General features: G+C 38.7%; 1 protein-coding gene across 1 annotated transcript in view; it reads right to left on the reverse strand.

Annotated features, from left to right (window-relative positions):
* The window catches only part of tmtc4 (transmembrane O-mannosyltransferase targeting cadherins 4), a 34,143-nt gene that overhangs the window by 10,814 nt on the left and 2,256 nt on the right, over positions 1-21,073 (reverse strand). Inside the window, exons 5-11 of the mRNA XM_088353274.1 lie at positions 20,854-21,070; positions 11,906-11,993; positions 11,722-11,822; positions 9,453-9,545; positions 9,090-9,251; positions 3,118-3,320; positions 943-1,117 (exon numbers count right to left, since the gene is read on the reverse strand). Of these exons, the coding sequence (XP_088209400.1) occupies positions 943-1,117; positions 3,118-3,320; positions 9,090-9,251; positions 9,453-9,545; positions 11,722-11,822; positions 11,906-11,993; positions 20,854-21,070 (1,039 nt within the window). The remainder of the gene's footprint in view (positions 1-942; positions 1,118-3,117; positions 3,321-9,089; positions 9,252-9,452; positions 9,546-11,721; positions 11,823-11,905; positions 11,994-20,853; positions 21,071-21,073) is intronic.

Genomic DNA, 21,073 nt, shown 5'->3' on the forward strand with positions numbered 1-21,073 from the left:
GCGTAGGTTTTTATTCATCAGATTATTTTTGCCTTTTATCGAATGACATTTTTCTCTACCTCCTCTTCAAAGGTGTGCATTGAGAAATATTGTGAGCATTCAATTCCACTAATTGAGATGCATTTTTTAAGGGTAGGCTTTTCGAATCTTCCTTTTTTTAGGTGAGTAGATCATTTTGACTTTGTCTTTTTGTAAATAGCATACGAGCTGAAAAAGTGTGAATAAAACGTGTCTATCAGAATCCTCGTGTGGAGGTGCTTGTTTAAAGAGGTACCAATGTACTTGTAAAACCAGGGTTTTTATCAAACCAAATGGGCAAAATGGATTATCTAAATGTCACTGCTTTGGTGTCTGACTCTGCAACAAGACTGGATACTTTGGTAGTGTAAATTGATAGAGTGTAAGTGAAGGAAGCTTGAGGTGAATGCAGAAAAGAGTAGGGAAATGAGGTGTATTAGATGTGGTAAGGTAGTTGGACTAACCATTTTGTTGAGTGCTGTAAAGTTGCAGGAGGTAGATGTTTAAGTATTTGGGTTTGTATGTGGCAACAGGTGGTGGTTTGGAGGAGGATGTGAAGAAGAGGGTGGGTAAATGGTGCAAGGCAAAGTGAAGTATAGTTAAGAATGACTGATATTGACGCATATAATGCAGCGGGGGTAAACCAGTGTAGGCTGTTGGGACTCTCTGCTGATGAATGGTTGCATGGGACAGCAATTCAACCCTTGTTGTGCTGTGGACTTCATGTTCTGTGTCAGATTGGGAAGAGCGAAAGAGAATGAATGTTTGGTGAATGTGAGTGTGTTCTTGTCTCTAGCCACCTCCCACAAATGGGGTATGACTTTGTTAGGAAGGTTGGTAGGTCGATTGATCGATCGGTAGATAGATCGATTGATTTCTATTCATTTCTTTTGCTGACATGCCTTATTTGGGTACAACAAGTACCTTATAGTTTACCCAACGTCGGCAGCAGTGTGTCAGGGCGCAAGCCAGAAGAAGGCAGTAGCCGGATGAGGGCAAGTAGAGCACGCGCTCAGCAATGACAAAGCCCACCCGGAAAAATAGGTTGCAGGCTGGCAGGAATGGGACCACAAGAAGCACCAGGGCCAGGCTTAGCGTCCTTGGTAAAGAGGGACAAAATGAGAAATAATTGGACAGAGGCAGGGTTGGGAGGGTTAATCCAATACAGTTACTAGTTACCTGTTTAAAAAGTAATCAGTAATGTAATATTGCAGTAATGCAACTTGATTACTTTCAATTTCTTTTGGATTACTTCAACACCAAATATGCTAATAAAAAACAGAAGAAACTAAAAATAAATACAAATATTAAATTTAGTTTAAAATAAATGAACAATGCAACCCTAAAAAAGAAATAGAAGAAAAACCAAGATCAGGTAGTATCTTGAAGTCCAACAAAAAAATGCTTACATTTTAACCACGTAGTAAAGTGTACAAAGCAAAAATAAAAGTTTCTCTTTCAAAAGGCAGACAAGGCATGCTGTGTTTTAGTTCACATTAAGAACTCAAAATTGTTTTAAACACATCATGTGTTGACAACACATTTTCTCCATAACTCTGAGGTGTCTTGTCATCTCTTTCTCTGTATCACTAGTGTCACTGATTGAATTTATGGTAGAAACAATTTGTTTATCAGCTAATTATAAAAATGTGAGACACATGTAAATGGATGCTTGAAAGGATGCTGTGCAAGAGGGGCACACACCCCAGACATTACATTTGTATTTATCATTTCATATTATTTTATTTTTATGTTCATACTTGTTTGTTGATGTTGTCTTGTTAGTTGCACTTTAATTATATGTCACTTTTCTGTAAGTTTCGCGAAGTGTTTCTTCATATGGTCATATTTTGTACTCAGGCACCCGGGGCAGCTGCGGGGGTCCTGAGAGTGAGCGCACCAGTGTGTGTGGAATAAATGTGATGGCAAAGAAAGAGGGAGAGACAGAGGGACAGAGAGAGAGACATTGGGAGACAGAGAGCGTGAGAGGGTGAGGGAGAGAGAATCGCAATTACGCAACGCCATTACATTTATCCTGTTACTCCCCTAGCCTGTACACCAAAGACAAAGTCGTGGGCCGCATCGGGTTCAAGATGCCAAGAGGCCAATCCTGGAGACTTAATCAATTTCTTTATTTATGAATAAATAGACATGTAGAGATTTACATGCTAAATTTCTTGATATTTGTTTTTAAAAATATTATTTACATCAAATTGGTTTTAAAACTCTCACAATTAAAGCAAAATAAGATTATAGTTTCCTATTTTAGCACTAAATTTTATATTTAGTTGTATAGTATTGTTGTAGTTCTGTAGTATTTCAGCAGTCGGATGTTTCTGTAGGAATTTTGTAATATTACTGTAGTTTTTGTAGTCTTTTGTCATATATTTTAAGTATTTCTATATTAGTAGTTTTCTAGTATTTTTGTTGTAATATATCTGCAGTAGTAGTTTTGTAGTATAGTATTACTGTATTGTAATTTTTGTAGTATTTCAGTGTAAATATTTTACTTCCATATAAGTATTTCTGTAGTATTTCCATAGTAGTATTTTTGCGATATTACCGTGGTTGATTTACGTAGTATTTCAGTAATAGTTAATAATAATTTTTGTAGAAGTAATTGCAATGTATTATAGTATTACTGTGGTAGTATTGTAGTATATGTTTTCTGTATATGTTTTCTGTAGTACAGTATTTTTTTATTTTGCAAGTAATACAAGTAAAAAAATATATTTGGTCCCCGTTTTTAATCGCTGAACTTGATATTTAGTTTTGTAGACATTTTGCAGTATTTCTGTAGAAGTGTCTTCAAAATTGACACACAAAGAGACAACTGGGACATAACTGGAACCCATTTTTTTGTCAGTAGAAGTTTATTCACTATGTATATACTGTCATTATATTTTCACCATTTTTTTTCAGTGGGCCGGATTAAAAAGCCTTCTGGGCTGTAGTTTGTCCACCCCTGACATACAGGGTTCCATCCAGCCCAGGCCAGGTCTCAATTCTGTAAAACGCTTCTCAGAAAAACTTAATGACAATATTCCGTTTTTATGATAGAATCCACTAGTAGACGTAGATACGGTTCCGCTGGGTTACCTTCGCTGCTGGTTGTCTGGCGAGCACAAGGCTTGGCCTACCAAGCCCATCAGGATACACCAGAGCAAGAGCGGCCAAAACACCCTCCAATCAGTGGTCGACTTAATGAGCGGCACGCAGCCCATGGACCAATCAAAACACAGCCACCAGGGACACAGCAGCAGCCAGCCATTCAGAGCATAGTAGTAATTATAGTTGACCACCTGTCAATCACCAGAATGGGAAAGAATGAGAAGAATAAAAGGATGTATCACATAAGCAAAAAAAAAAACCTTCTCAAACAATTGCCAGCTATTAAAAGGCCGGCGTGTAATATTTAGTGCATCTTAGTGGTACACAAACCTTTTAATCAGTAAAAAAAGAACATTGGTTTAAGTACGAGGCAAAAATACCTGAACTATGTTTTTACAGAAAAACATAGGTCGAGGAATTTGTATTGCTTTTACATAATAGAACCCTAAGGTTACCTCCAAGTTTGTCTGGCATCTTGCTGCTTCGCTGTGTACTGTGGCACTTGTTTTCATTCGCATACAGAGCCATCTAGTGGTCAAATATTACACACTGGGGCTTTAAGGACTGTTCATTAAATTTTTGCTAAAACAAAAGTTTAAAATATAGTGTACAACCTCGGAAAAAATTAAATAGAATACCTAAAATGAAGAAAATAATCATATCTCTGCCATATTAGACAATTAAAAATATATATTTTCATGTTTGACAACAATTTAAAACAGTTTCCATTTATAATAAAACATCCATGCCTCTAATGAAATGAATTGTCTGATATGACAGACTAGATACAGTATTCCTGAAGCATTGGTTCTCAACATATCTCAATTCAGGACCACCACCCTAATGATAAGTCTGACCCAAATAGAGAAAAAAAAATCCACTTCTCAAATGTATCGCGTATAACGTCGCGCATAGCATAGCGCAGTGATTTTCAACTACTGTGCCGCTGCACACTAGTGTGCCGTGAGAGATCGTCAGGTGTGCCGTGAGAAATTATCCAATGTCACTTTTTAAAATCTAAAATTTATAAAACATTTATGAATCCTTTTCTGCAAATATTATGTCACTGTCAAGTGTCTGCGCTGTAAAAACAGGGGGTATTACAAATTATATTGTAATTAAACATACTGTCCGGTGTCATTTTACACCATTTTGGTTAGTGGTGTGCCGCGAAGATTTTCCAATGTAATGAAACGTGGCCTGGCTCAAAAAAAGCTTGAAAAACACTGGCATAGCATATATACTTGCATATAAGCCTATACTATACTGTACCTTCCAGTAGCGGAAGGGAATGAAAACAACAAAATGACAATTCGATGAAATGTAATCCCTCTTAAACACATTTGGGATGGCGTGGATCGATTGAACAGGAAGATCAAGTGTAATCAACCCTCTGTTATTTTCTTCTTCTTAGCATTATTTGCCTAAGGCAAAGGCCCACGGCCCAATTTTGGATCCCAACCTACCAGTTGAGAAACACTGATTTCAAGTATTTTTCTTACTTTTATCGACTAATACGTTTAAATATGACAAAATATGAAAACTATAGCAAATCTTTCTGATAAAAGGGCAATGATTTGTTTTATGCAGGGCTGTATTATAGAAGACTGGATAAGTTTTAAAAACCTAAGGATTATTATCAGACTAAGCATTGGTTTTAGTTATCAGTTGTAATATCATCATCCACCACTTGATGGTTGACATGGCTTGATTGGGGTCTATACTGCTTTATACTTAAAAGATGAGGTTTAATAAAATGAAACAAATTTGGAAGAAGAATAAGGATAAATATACAGTACTTTAAATCGCTTAATCACTTAGTTTGTTTACTGTTAAAAAGGCTTGTCTAATTCTCTCGAGAGACATATTTGCAAAAGAGTCCTTTCGGGCCGGCAGTATCTCAGGAGGTAAAGCGCTCGTCTTGGATCAAGAGGTCGCAGGTTTGATTCCCGTCTCCTTGGTGTTATATCTCGAAGTGTCCTTGGGCAAGACACTGAATCCCTAATGCCCCTGATAAGCAGGTAGCTCCCTGCATGGCTGATGCCGCTATCGGTATGTAAATTGATAAGTGTTAAGCACATTGTAAAGCGCTTAAGGAGGTCTTCATTGACCTGAAAAGAGCTATATAAATGCAGAGCATTTACATTTACTTTACAAGGAGAAGGGATCACAGAATTATTGTGTTATTTACTTCACAGTGTTTGTTTAGTTAGGTGCATTCGTATGTTACAAAAGCACTGGCGAGAAGTATTGTGAAAGTGAAATAAGATCTAAAGATGCATTGTTGCATCCATGTTTTTTGTATAAAGATTCCAGCTGATATATAACATTTTAGGTTTGGGGAAAAAATACTTTTTTAAAAGGATCTTTTGACTAAAAAACGAATTCAGTTAATTTTAACACTTAAAAGGCATTATTTTCAGCAGAAGGAATGTTTTTTAAAGGGAACATGTGTATTATTTGACCACTAGATGCAACAAAAAACAAACGCTAAGAAGCAGAATGTAAAATCCAAACTACGGAGACTCAGAGTGACCAAATCACGCAACTCTTATGTAAATTATTTGCCCAGGCTTTGCCAGGTTGTCAAGTACCCGTAGCAGTAAGATGGCAGAAAATTTGGGGCAACCCTCTCTAGGTGAGGCTAATGTTATATCAAATAAATACTGTAAATTTTGGACTACAAGCTGCTACTTTTCTGCTAAATTTTAAACACTGCGGCTTTAAATACAGTACAGCTTGTTCTTTCTTTATGGTAGCACCGAGGAAAACAGCGAGCTGCTCATTCCAACAATACATTCACACGAAATACAAAAAAATGCCATAGCATTTGGAAACTCTGGACACCTTTTGATGGAAATTAGTCCATGTTTTTACCGACATTATTCATATAATACATAACAGAGGCAAAAATAGATGGTTTAACAGTACTTTCTTCAATACAATACATACAATATTTCAACTTTTCACCCACAAATCAAGTCCTAAACTTATAAATCCGATTTGAACAGTAGTGGAAGTTAGAAACCAAAAATGATAAAAATCTCTTTCTGTTTCATCTGCGTCAGTTAGGTTGCTGAAGCTTCCTTTAGTCCTCCAGGAACGATAACAAACGAATGCAATCGGGTCTGTTAGCATTGCAACCACCAATGAAAAACAAACACCAAAAAAATCTGTTGGCATTATGCACTATTCTCCACAATTGTGGTCACATGGCAGCTCGTGTACAAATATAGGTCTCATATTTTAAGTGACGCGGGACTTATCTGCGTTTACTGTTGGCGCAATAGAAAATATGTGCTCGTCTTTGTAATAAGCATCTTTAAAGGTCACACCATCCAGAAACACGTGACGTAAACAAATCAGAGCAGAGTTGAAAACAACAAAGCTGAAAATAGTGTCAGGTGTGCAGGCGCACACTGCCATTGGCATTCTGCAGATGAATTCCCCACGCGGTTGGCGCCTCGTGTGGGCCAGGAGTAAAATGTAAGAAACGCATGTCAATTAGTTCAGTTTAATGGCTGTTTAAGAGTGCGGCTTAAAATCTGGTGCAGCTTTTACAAAGACTAAATTGAGTTAACTCTTAAATATTAGTGTTTGGCTTTTAATAAAATGCGCTCTGTAGTCCAGATTTTACGTATATACCTTTCCAGATCAATGAGTATTTTATAAAATGCATTTTGACATTTACCATTATGTGGCGCTAAGATAATTCACAGTGTCGATTTAAGCAGTTTTTCTCAACTGCTGGGTTGGGATCCAAAAGTGGGTTGCGGACCTGTTTTCATTAAGTTGCAGTTCTTTGGCAAAAAGATGCTAACAGGAAAAATATGTACAGTGAATTACACTCCTTAACAGTATACGGCAATAATGTCCTGCTCAATCTGTTTCAGCTGTTCAGATAATTGGAGCATTTGAGATGGACCATATCTCATTTTTTAGTGATTTTGTTGGTTTTACTTTCCTTTTTCCACTAATAATAATGGGAACCAAGAAAGTTAGTGATAAGGGGAAGGAAAGGTGGAGAACTGGGACAAAAACAATTAAGTCGAAGAAGGAAACGTTTGCAAAATATGAAAATGGTGTACGAGTGTCTGCCATTGAAGCGCTGCTGGAAGGTAAAGTACAAGGTTTAAAATTTTAAATTTAAAACTTTTTACCAGTATATTACGCTTAATTTATATTATGAATTAATTTTAGTATTTGGCTGTTTTAGAGCTGTTTTAGGGGGTTGCTTGTATGCGACGTAGGCTTATATGCGAGGAGATGTAGGACTTGCAGGCGTTTTGGTTTGGCTGGTCATTTTGTTTTTTGAAAAAAGGTGAATATATTCTACTGTATTATTGCTGCTTCAAACTGCACAATCCTTTCGTTGGATACTGTGCCAAACCAATGACCCACCAGAAAGGGCAGGCTCCATTGGGCTTGGTGGTGGGCCACTTCTACCTCCCAGTGCATGCCCTGCAATGAATTGGATCGTGGGTATGGTCACACTGGTGGCCAATGCACTGATTGCTCATGGAGCAGCATTTAAGCGCTGCTTCCCAAAGAGAAAGGAAGCTGACCAGGTTGATGAAGCAAAGGTGCCAATCTCTCAGCGCCTCTGGGATAAGCGGTCAGTGGCCGGATTGTTTTTGAAGAAAGAAAAGGAACTTCCTTTTGTCTGGGCCGAAGACATAACAGAACCCTAGCTTTCAAGAACGTTTGAAGATTTCCCTAATTTTGTCACTAACTTTCCACTCTCTCTGTCTAAGGTGTTCTCACCCCAGGAGGGGAAGATTAATGGACCAGGGCGCAAGTACTGAACAAAGGCACAGCAAGCCCACCTTCGCTTTGGAGAAGAACCCAAGTTAGTTTTGGACCTCAGCACCCATTTTCCTTGAACGCTTTAATTAATAAATGTCTCTTTATCGAATCCTTTAAAACTGTCTCTTGGTTACATGTTTTCCCGAGTGTAAAACCTACTTTATTCCCCCCGGTTGCCACAGTACATTTAAAAAGTGGATTTTCTTTCTTGATGTGGGTAGCAGCTTGTAATTAAGGTGCAATGGTGGGCCCGTAAGTCAGACCAGTTGAAAACCAATGCCTAAAAGCAGAGTTCAGGAACATATGGCTCACACTTTCTATGAGTAGGAATGACAAAATCGATCGTTGCAAATTGTCTTTGTGTCGTTTCAAATGTGAGTGAAGCCCACAGTGATGTATGTGAAGCCTAACAAATGCTGAACTGAGTGGTTAGTCTACATGGAACACATTTCTAACCACAGTTTACGGTCAAGGTGTCACACCAAAAAAACTCGTTTTCGCTGTACATCACTAAGGAATCCTTTATATGGAAGCTCATTTTTGTCCATTTTTGAGACACCTTATGATGAAAGTCCACGTAACAAACAGTAAACACGACAAAACACAAGAGAAGCACCCAGAGCAGTTTGATTGGGTGAGAGATAGGGATCGGTGGAGCCATACAAAGAGCGCAAGCACTCCTCCGTCTTGTCTCTCTCCCTGCAATGTATGTGCCAAAAATAAATCCTTGGGGATCCTCGTTTGCAGAATTTTGTAATTTTTTAACAAAATAATTACTTGCACCTTGTTTTGAAATCATAATTTAAGAAAAAAAATGAAGGTAAAATCTAGCCTCAACTATCTTTAGTAAATGTGGGAGGGAGACAAGTTTCAAGTGGTGTATTTGTTGACGTTTGGGACACAGGCTCTGGCCTTATTCTTATTTCATAAATTCCATCAAATCATCAAACGTCACACAGTTATATGAAATGTGCTTAAGAATAAGCTTTTGTCTGGAGAGTGCCTTTAGCGTTTTTTTGTTTTTTTTTTGTCTTAAAATGTAAGGTGTGGCTCTTTCCCCCCCAAAAAAATCTTAATATTTTGTTCTTATGGCTGTTTGAGTCAAAAAAGTTTCCCAACCCTTACTTTAAAGGGCGAAATCAAGACGGACTCACTCTAAGAAAGATATTGTCAGTAAACGAGGCGGGGTTGTCCACTTCAGTGAACGCCGGCGGCCCAGTTCCCATGATTCTCCAGCGGGTGTAGAGCATGAAGAAGCCGCCTAAAGCCATAAAGGCCAACCGTGTCAGCAGGCCCGTCTCCAGCATCTCGCGTGGCTGTCAAAAAACATCACGTACATCATATACAGTACATAGGTACATGCATAATGCATGTGTGTGTGTGCCTGCCCAGATCAATGGGATCTAATTAACACAGCTTTGCATAGGCAATGTATGCAATGTGACGTTAATCATACGAAGGAGTGCATGATTTGTGACAGACGAGGGAGGAGGGCTAGGGGGCGTACTGTAACTCACATTAAAAGGGGTCTTCCTGAGGACTAGCCTCTGGCTCACTTTATACACGTCAACATGACAGATGAAGAGGACATCAAAAGCTGCGTTTACAGCCTACGGGAAAACACAAAGACATGTAAGATGGACATTTAAAAATCATCATATAGGTCAGTGACAATAGAAGGCATTAGTTCCATTACAATATTGGGTCACGCGTCAAGTGAAAAGGCATGTAGGCCTTTGCCAGGCGCGTACAAAAAGACCCACCCAAAAACTCAAGTTAGAAACAAATTGTCAAATTATCAGTAAAGTCAGCAGTTCTCAACTGGTGGGTCGAGACCAAAAAGTGGATCGTAGACCCTTTTTTCAGTGGGTAGCAGGCCTTTGCCTCCGAAAAATAATGCTGAGAAAATAAAAAAACAGAGAGTGAAGGACACCCCTTAAAAGTAATTGGAGGTAGTGCCCAATACACACGCTATTTCATCCCACAGAAGAATACCGGTTAACCTTGTTAACACATGTTAGGCATGGACAAACGCAGATAGAGCAGAGAATATATGAGATATGGATTTTATTATATTGAAGATAAAGTAAGTGAAGTGAAGCATATTGGTTTTAATTAAAAATGTATGTGTGTGTTGTTCTACTAGATATTGCTGTATTGCATAAGTGCAACCAAAAACTGTTAAAAAGCACAAGAAAAGAATACAAACTACGGAGACTCAAAAATGACCAAAAGGCATTACTTTTCTTGTCATTCTTTTTGCCTAGCCCTTCATGGAGATAAAAAATAGAAAAAAAAAGAAAAAAAATCAAAATAAGAGAGAGGAAAAAATAAAAAGCAGATAAAAAAACAAACAAGAGTAAAAACAATAAATGAGAAGGGAGAACGTGAGAAAAAAGGAGGAAAAGAAAAAAAACAAAAGAAAGAACAAAAGCACAAAAACTGTAAAAAAAGTTAAATGAGAAAAATGGAGAAATAAAGACAAAGAAGAAAACAGGTAAAAAGAGAAAAAAGAAGAATAACGGAAAAGAGAAAATTGGAAACAAATCACAGGAAAAAGAGGGGGGAAATAAAGAAAAAAAGAAGAAAAAAATGTAATATGACAAAGAGTGACTTGCTCAAAGATTTAAAAGTCATATTTGACCTTATCTGTTGTTTCAGTTACATGTTAATAAACATTATAAGAGCAGCTTTTTCCATCTGTGCAACATTGCTTAAATTTTCCCAAACTGGCCCAGTCTGATGCTGAAAATATAATCAATGCATTTGTTACCTCCCCTCTTGATAATGTTATGTACTACCCTACGGAATTCCTAAGTCTAGCATCAAAAGTGTGCAGTTGGTACAAAATGCTGCAGCGAGGCTTTTAACTACAAAAAGAACATTTGATAATATTAGCTCCATTTTAGCTGACCTGCACTGGCCCCCTGACAGTTTAAGATGTGATTTAAAGGTTCTCTTGGTATATACAACATTTTGCATAAACTTGCCCCCTTATGTTCCTCCTTGGAGCCCTCACTCTGAAAACACTGGTCTACTAATGATTCGAAGAGCCAAGAAGAAATCTGCAGGTTTAAGAGCATTTCGGCAGTAGCTCAGGAGGTAGAGCGCTCGTCTTGGGATCAAGGGATCCCAGTTCGAATCCCGGCTCGTCCGTGTTACATGTCGAAGTGTCCTTGGGTAAGACACTGAACCCCTAATACCCCCAATAAGCAGGTTAGCGCCTTACATGGCTGCACGGCCGCTATTGGGAAATGTGGAGCACATTGTAAAGCGCTTTGGGAAGTCATTGACTTGAAAAGCGCTATATAAATGCAGATCATTTCATTTCATTCCATTTGGGCCCCGATGCCGTGGATGTCTCTGCCCTCCGTGATCCGATCTGCAACCTCAATGGTCGTATCTAAATCTAGGCCTAGAACAAATTTATATTCAGAAGATTATGAGTGATGTTATCCTCCCTTTGAGAGAGGGATAATTTGTTATGGTTGATTGAATATTGAATTCTGGTGTTTACCAGAAGATCCTGAAGTAGAATGTCCGGCTTTCAGTTTGTGCCCTCAAACTCAAGTGCTCTTGGATCATGCAGCAAGACACCGATGGGAAATATATTACCAAGTCTACTTTTGAATGGCTCACAAAAACAAAATGAAAATTCTGAAGTTGCCAAGTTAAGGTCCAGATTTAAATTCAATTAATATGCTGTGGTGTGACCTTAAATGAGCAGTTCATGATATAAAACAGGAAAATCAGAACATATTTGGAATTATATTAATAGTTTTGTACCAAGACAGTGATGCCTTGTTCTTTACAAAGCATGGAAACGGCACACAGACAGAGGCTGACCACAATCCACCATACAGAAAATCCGCCATGTTTTCCAACACCTGGGAACAAAAAAAAAAAACAAAGCATAAATTGAAAATATGTTGATAGCTCAAATTGAATCATTTGGTTGAACACAAGTCACCTTTGTTTAATGCTTTGCAATATGTGAGAAAGGACAGCTGAAAGAACAGCGCACACAGCAGGTCTGCTCGACCTACGACGCCCGCCACCTTTTTTGGAAGAAATGCAAAGAAAATTTCTCATCAATCTCCAAAAACTAAATTCAGGGTTCATACACTTTATTCATGGCCAAATTCAAGCACTTTTTAAAGACTTTGAAAACCAATTTTTCAATATCTCCAGTACCATTAAAAAAGACCACCCGGTGGGAATCATGTATTTTGATGATCCACAAATAAATGTGCGATTTACATATGCAACTTTTAATCTTGCGTGTGCATTGATCAAGCCATATGATTTCCAGATTTTCAGTAAATCGCAAATATAGAATATGAAGAATAGGTTTGTAATTATTTTTGAGACAAATCCCTCCTTATAGGTGTTGGGTAAAATGACGGCAATATGTACCTTACATTTTCAGTTGGAAGAAGTTCTTCCCGTTACAACTTATCACAGGGAAACATTACCTTAATTTTTTGCATGGCCCGTAATAAATGCCCATAATAATACGTAATACTTGAACTTATAATTTCATAATGCCCTGTTTAGGTGTAGCATGCACCTGTCTTTTAGGGCGTGACCCGTAGGGGGCGATGTCAAAGCCATACTAACTAATACCAGCTGCCGTTAATCACATGGGAAGGAGAAATGCAATGGCAAATCAAAACCACCAGAGAGCATTGTATTAGCCATTTTTAAGCGGAATTGTTGAAAAGCATAGAGACATTTTAAAGCATTTATAAGCACTTCACCCAAAATGCAAGCACTTTTCAATCCTTGAAAAAAACAAAATTAGAATTCAAGCATTTTTGAGGATTTCAAGCACCTGTACAAAGCCGGTAAATTGACACAATACTGGCAACAGTGCAAACCGACCAAAGCTTCCAGATCATTATTGCAACCCAAATGACACAACAAAATGTGCCATCCTCGTGTTTGTTGTTACATGGGTGGCTCTTTTTACTTTGGAAGAAAAGACTAACAGCAGGGGTAATCTGCTTTTGTGAAGCTGAAAGATTGTACTGGGCTATCAGCCACCAGTTTGTGTTATATTTGGGAAAAAGATGAGGTGGTTTTAATGTTGTATAGTCATCAATATTTTTATTGTTATTTTTGTGGTGGTCAATATTGTGGTTGCTAAAACAAAGCTAAAATAATACATCAATAAGTCAATCACTTAAATCAGGGGTTGAAAACTCGCGGCCCAGGGAAAAAAGTAAACCCAAAGTCGAAAAATATTTTCACAAACAGCTGACAATGTAATACAAAAAATGTTTTTTTTTTAGGCATGTTTTGTCTTAACACAAAGAAATAAAATATAAAAACATTTTCTAGACAATTTTTTGTATTGGTAAGACTTTCACCTATCCAAGCACATTACAATGAGACATCCATGGACCCTTTTGAAACTGGCCCAAAATAAATACATATATTTAATGTATACATATTTTTTTGATTATCATATAAAAATAATATTAGCGTAGATATTTTTAAACGTATCGTTCATCCCTAGGATAGACTTCAACCGATCCAATACAAACTATTTGAGAAATACAAGAACCCACTGGTTGAGAGAGACACCAAGGCCCTTCTCCCAGATCAGGAGTGGACCATGGGAGTCTATTTCAAAAGGCAGCTTCAGTTCCCTATGGGAATTAATCACAACATCTGAGCCCTGAAATTGTGGTGTGGTCCACTAAAACAAGAGGGGTGAACTTCATCAACCTCACAGTACCGTCAAGAGGGGAAATCGAGGCTGCCTGCAAGCGCAAGAAAGCCAAGTACTCGGAGCTGGCTGCTGAGTGCCGGGAAGCTGGCTGGAAGGTGACAATCTATTAGACATTTAGCAACACGCATCCTGTAGGATAAAGGAGTGACAGAGGGGAAATTAAAGAAGGCATTAAAAGATCTGGCAGAGGAGGCCAATAAGAGCAGATTTTGGCTTTGTTGAGGATGAAAGACAGGAGCTGGGGAAAGAAGACCTAAACCCCGAAAACAGCTACAGGTGGTGGCAGGGAGACGTCCTTCTCACTACTCCTCCATCAGAAGACGTTCTAGTGAATAAAGGGGCCCAACGTTGAGGATTGGTAGTTCCTAAATGACGACCCTGCAGCTGAGCAATGGGCACTGGAGAAAGTGCGACAGGCAGCAATGCCAAGCAATAAATACCAACGATCTGTACTTTAATTGAATTGGTAGTTGGCGGTTTTATTTCATTGTTAGTAAAAATGTAAGTAGGAGCTATCAGATCAGAGGTGTCAAACTCATTTTCACCGAGTCTTTTGTATGGCCTGAAGTTTTAAGTCACAAAAATTATAGTTGGCAAAATGTGGCTACACATATATGTTATAAACTAAATACAACAAAATATTTCAGGATATTTTGGGGGGAAATTATTTCTCAATTCCACTCATTTCCATTGATATGGAAACACTACTATGTAGTGACACTGAGCAATCACTTCGCAGGTATCTTACCAAATGTGTTGCGTGTCCAGAGAGCGCTTTGCTTAAATTAAGATAAAAGCAGATACGTGCAGTAGAAAAATACAAAGGGTCTTAAAACTTAGTTGGACACTCTTAACAATAGTTCTGGCAAAATGAAGCAGCATAAAGAAAGTGAAGCACTGTAGAGAAATGCTGCACACACATACATGGGAGCTTCAAGATGGTTCATTTCTACGACTAGGCCATCATGTCGACATAAATATGTATAATATGCTTTGTGCATCCAATAAAAGCGTAGGGTGTGAAATACGCTCTGAAATAAAGTGCTTATTTATTTTATTTAGAAATACTATTTTTTCCAATGTTTTTTGGACCCAGGCGTTTTCTTTTTTTTCCAGAGAGTTTCACTTGATTTTGAAAAAAAACTTTTACATGGTACAAATGAAGCAGGGGTGACTATATGTGTGATAGCATGTTTGTAAAGAATTGGAAGTACATATTTCTGTGATTTATCAGTACTGTACAGTACAACTCTGGGGGGCGTTTCTTTGACGCTTTTATTTCGAACCAAACTCCAAGCAAGCAAATCATTTACTGAATCACTCACGTTGTTCACCCGCTTCGCAAGCCATCAAACGTCACCACATGTCACCAAGACACACCTTGAACCGTGGTTCATGAACCACTCATCTTAAATACTCAGCACACGCTTCAGGATATAAAACCTATGAGCACATCACTGGTTAAGACAAACTTAATAAAGAAAATATTCTACTTTCCACTTTTTAAGGACACTTGACCCCAGCTTTTGGCTCTAAGAGGCCAAATTTAGCAGCCGGACCAAGGGTGTATTAGATGCTTCATCTCTGTTATGATTATCATAGTCTTCAAATAAGTCAGATAATAGCATATTATATTTTCCCCTTCACAAGAAGCAACAAAAAAAACAAAATAAAGACATTAAAAAATGTAAAAAAATAAACAAATATCCAACACCCATTACATTTAAATCTATACAGCCTTTTTACAATGATCATAAAAATCAACACAGGCAGTGTAAAATGGGCCAAAAAGTGACTTTTTATTTGGTTTTCGTCAACTGCCACAGCCATCCGATTCATGTTTTTTCCTTTTAGTTCAAACTGGAACGATTTATTACAAAGGAAAGCATTTCTCATTAACCTCAACATGTGAGTCTATAGAGCGTGTGGGTACAGTGTGGTGAGTATCCTGGGGATCTCCTGCTTTGATATGTGCCGCAGGCCCGCCAGCGCCAACCGTGCCCGCTGCACCATTCTTGCCCTGCATGATTAAAGCCAAAGCGGGAGAGGCCGGTGCCTTCCAGCCTCGCTTTGCAGTAAATACACACACGAGCTGTCACGCGGGAAGGTCAATAAGCGTCCTATAGAGAGGCGTTGGCGGCGTCCGTGTGCACCTTGGTCCTGACGCTCCCAGCTGAGCATGTCTGTTTGTTCTTGGCATGGAACCACTGCACAATTTAGTGTGGAAAAGCTCGCTCTGTGGCCGGTGATCAGTCTTATTAGTTGACAGCCCGAAAATACAAACAAGATCCGGCACAATATCTCCGTAGGCGCTCGTTTCCCAGTTCAGTTCAAAGCGGTGAACGGGAGTTTATTTAATTGGCAACAATTAATGTGGCGGGTTAGCCGGAGATCAGAAATAACAACTGGAATGTGTAGGATTTACAAGTTGAGGTTATAAATAAGTTGTTCTTCTAACTGATGCTACGTGTGGACAATATTGGATAACAACTAGACACAACAACACAACCATGTTGTACAGTAATCCTCTCGCTGAGCCGCGAGAGAGGGGGATGCAATCCATTGCGCAGATCCTCCACAAAGAAAAAGAAAAACACAACACTGACAGGTTGATACTTTAAGTAATAAGTCAGCGAGAAAAGCCCTCCTGCTCCTGAGTCCTCGCATATAAAATATGAAAATTCCGAGTCAGTCGGGCTGGATTTTTTTTAAATCTTACCTCAGATGTAAGTGCATTCAAAATGAAAAGTAATTGCACACAACTGCACTGATGTTGTCATTGTTAGTCATTTAGGTCGGCATTGGATCATTTAGAAGTCATCAGGATACTTCTAGAGTCAGTTGGCTGAGCTGAGAGAACAAGGAGCTAAAATTTTTGCCTCTTAATCCCGAAAGAAATTAGATGTTTATTATTATCCCAACTCAATGCCGTGACTTGTTCTTAACCACTGCTCTGAACCCTGACAAATGTAATAAAACTCAGAATGACTCCAGAAAAAATTAAGGTGTAATATCCAACCCCAATCTGTTGTTTTAGTTATGCCTAGATGTTGCACAGCGCATACATTCTGAGCCATTGGACCGACACCTGGACCTGATGCATTCCATCATCAAGAACAGGGGGATGCTGGAGGCAGAGCCTGGGTGAAGCTGAGCCGCATCAGGATTTTGACAAGAAAAGCGCTGACAAAAAATTCCAATGTTCTCAAATACCTTTATTTTCACAAAGAAATATGAGTTAAATAAAAACTGGAAAATGATCATACAGGAGATACAGACAACTAAAGAAACCACATATCAATCAATGACTGGGTGATTAGAAAAATTAATTATCCGTATTAATAGTTGTTCAACCTTAAACTTCCTGAACATAAATATAAAATTAAACCTGACCTGCTCTGAATAAGGCTTCTCTTGCCTACTTCGTGTTGCTAAACACCTTTCAGCTGCTCTTCTTCTCATATAGCCGAGCGACAATTGGCTTGAAGAAAGAATCAGTATAGGACTTGAAAGGTGTTCATCAATCTGTACTTGGACTTATTGAAGTTCAAGGTGAAGAAGAGCTTCTCACACTACAAAAAAGGCACATGGTATGCTTGAACACTCCGGAAAGTTCAGGGAAGCTGGCTGTCAACTCTCAAAAATTGCCTAAGCTTGTCTGCTTCTCCACTCAGCTCCCTGGACCTAACTTTAAGTTGCAATGGAAGTCAATTAGCTCCATTTGAAGCACAGGAGGGTCAGCTTGCACATCAAAGGAGAAGGGGATTACAAACATTTGAAATGTGGCTCTGTGTGTCTTGAAGTCCGCAACTTTGTGATCAATTTCCACTTGTAGCTTCAAAATGGCCGCAACATACTTCTCCACACTGATTCATGTGCCAGCATCCATGAGTGCCTTGGATGCTGGGAAATGGCAAGGGTTTACATGAGAGAGCTGGGCTCTCCATAACAGGTTTTCTGCAGAATGCTTTTACATTGTCATATGCAGCACTGACAAATTGACCCTGGCCTTGTAACCATCCCTTCCTTCTCTATGAAGTATTTTACTTCTGCTCTTATCTCAAAAAATCCCTTCAGTACATTTCTCCTGCTGAGCCAACATACCTCAATGAAGTAGAGCACATCCTCGTATTCTGACTCAATTTCCTTAAAAAAAGAAAAAAAAAGAAAGAAATAACGGAACATTCTGTGCCTTAAGCCCCTGGATCGGATTTGGTCGATGCATTTGACAACGACAGTCATTACATTGTCAAACTAAAGGAATCTGCTGCAAAGAGCCTGCTTATGGATTATGTGGTACAGAGCCTCCTCCAAACACTTCTATTCCAGTTATATTTTAACAAGTGCTACCAGTCCATTCTGTCTCCTGATTATTAATCGTGCCAAATCGGTTGTTATTCCCAAAAAACTCTTCCATGGCAAACCGGCATTCTCAATGACATGCCACAGCTAGTGAAATATTTCTTCAGTGGTGGTATGATCATGCATTGGAATTACTGTCAGAGGCTCCTCCATCACTTTAAAATTGTCATCAACACCACAGATATACAATATATTGTAGGTGGGCAGTGTCTATAATGTCTGAGGTCTCAACAAGAGCTACTGAATATACACTGAAACATTTTGCTTTCTCACTAAGTTGATCATAAATGACGCTTGACAGGTCGGAAATGCGCTCTGCTATGGTGTTGGCAAAAAGGCTGATGTTTTGAAACTTCTCTTTCTTTTCTATACAAACAATATGTGCAGCCTGTATTAAGCACTTTTTTTACAAACTCCCCTTCTGAGAATGACTTTCCCTCTTCAGCAATCATCTCCCCAACAATGTAGCTAGCTTTGACTGCTGCATCATTCTCTTTGGTTGCTTTTTTAAAGAAATATTGTTGCCTCATTAAAAATGTTTTAAGACTGGCAACCTAGTTGACTCTCTCATCTCCCTGGTATTTTTTGTACTCCCCAGCATGTCTAGTTGTGTAATGATGTCTCAAATTGTATTTCTTGTGCACACCACCCTTTTCAGAGTATAATAGACATGTTAGGGTGCCCCTGTGCCCAACAAAGAAACATTGCACTTCCCACTTTTGCTGAAAATATCTGTGCTCATCAAAAAGATGTTTTGGGCTCTATGTGATTTCCACTTGGAGTCAGTTTTTATTTTGCGGGTTTAAGCTGAGGCGCATGCGCAGTTATGCTCTCTGATCATGTCATGTTAACGCACAGGCCAATTTACCTTCGCCCGTTGTAATATGCAGCATATTTTGACAGTGACGGTGTTATTGACGCTCTTAATTTGATAGTTAGTCTGTGAATGTGTGTAGGGTAAAAATGTAATAATATTGATTAATAGCCAAATTAAATAGTTGGGCGTTTGAGCTTTAACAATTGAGAAAGTTGTCTACATCTGTCTAAAATGGTGCAATGATGTCTGGTGATTGTAAAGTAAAGTCTTGTGAAACTTTGAGTTAATGATGCACTTGTAGATGGCAGTGAATCAGTTAATACAGTACCATTTGTATTCAGATCATAAATAAGGCAGCATAACCCATGTTCAGCCATCTATGGGTTGACTGGTTTCCTTTACACCACATTCCTTTATTGTCTTATTGTACACTGAATGCATTTATAAAGCACTTTAAATGGTAATGTATTGCCTAAAGTGTTTTACAAATAAATTTGATTTAATGTTATGTCACAGTCAAGGCCCACGTTCCACATTAGGTCTCCAAGAAGGTTTTCTTTGGCCCCTCAGCCCCTGAGATGATCATGATTCATTATTGTATCATACGACCGGAATGGTTGTGCATTTCTTTTCACTGTATGTTACTTCTTGTTGCACTCTATTTGTTGTAGTATAGTAAATGACAGAAAATTGCTGTCTTTTTTTCTTTGAAGTGATTTTAGCCCACTTAGTCTGCAAAATAAAAAATGTAAGCTACTGATGGTACTTGAATTATACCGACTTCTTTCATTTAAAGTTCATGAAATGGGGACTTTTACATCAAGGAAATGTATCTTCTGTACCTGATGAAAATACAAGATCACTGATAATGCTATGTGAATATATTGCGTTACTCATTTCATCATATTAGAATATTTGTTAGCGATTCAGTAGGTTTATTTAGGTTCACTAGACTATATGCGTGAATGTATTTTTTTAAAATATCCCATTAGTCTGGCCCTCGGCTTGTAGCTTAATTTGTTTATTTAGCCGTTCCAATCAAATACATCCATGTGAATCACATGACTGCCCAGTTAATGTATTTCATTGTTGAAATAACTCAAATTAAGTTAATCAAAAGCAAATGAGGGACAAGCAGTTGACATCTAAATATAGGATGACAAGTTCATGTCATGGGAACCTGTCGTGGGTTCAAATCCAGCTCCAGACTTCCTGTGCGGAGTTTGTATGTTCTCCCCGTGCTCGCGTGGGTTTCCTCCGGGCACTGCGGTTTCCTCCCACGTTCCAAAAACATGCATTTCAGGTGAATTGGCCGGTCCAAAATTGTCCCTATGTGTGAATGAGCGACTGAGTTGTCTGTCCCTGTGTGCCCTGCGATTGGCTGGCAACCAGTTCAGGGTGTCCCCTGCCCACTGCCCGGAGATGGCTGGGATGGGCTCCAGCCCCCCCAGCGACCCTAATGAGGATAAGCGGTACGGCTAATGAGATGAGATGAGATGAAAAACAAACATCATTATGGGACTAATTTGACTTAATTGATATGATTTTATCAATTTCCTGTATTACTTGTTGATGTGTTTGTTACAAGTGCAAAGGAGATTTTATGGTATCCAAGTTCCTCATTTGGACTCACTGTTTGTTGTTTTGACGATTGCATCATTGTTGCGGTGGCCAATCATTTTGCACTTCTTTGAATCCCACACCCATTCTTGTTAAAAAAAAAAACTTGCCTCAAAAGAGGGCTTTAGGAAGGGATGTAATTTTCTTATTTGAGAAAAGTTCAAAATCCATCAATGTCATCCCGACTTATTTTGAGATGCTACTAAAGTTTATACTTAATATGTATTCTTTGTAGAATTGTACATGAGTTGTTAGAAACCAAAATTGACTTTTGGCATCACTGAGGTATATTCTTCATTCAAATCGATTCTCGCTATCTATACTATGATTTTGATTTTAATTAATATTAACTGAAATCCTGAAAAATCATGATTTTACTCACGCTCTCGGTGTGCACGGGGTGCGCAGCAAAGAAAAGTGCTGCCAGCATGGAAGTCTTGGGAGCTCGGTTCATCATGCGGGTCTTCTCGTCGTAAGCCAGTCCACCGATCAAAGGGGCGAACACGTCTATCATCAGGGCGGAAATGATGGCATGGAGGATGATGTTTAGCACATGGAAGCCTACAGGATGCAGGCCACCAGCAAACATGTAGTTTAACCTG

This window comes from Urocampus carinirostris, chromosome 14, assembly GCF_059441175.1.
Source record: "Urocampus carinirostris isolate Australia breed hairy pipefish chromosome 14, RoL_Ucar_1.0, whole genome shotgun sequence".
NCBI lineage: Eukaryota > Metazoa > Chordata > Actinopteri > Syngnathiformes > Syngnathidae > Urocampus > Urocampus carinirostris.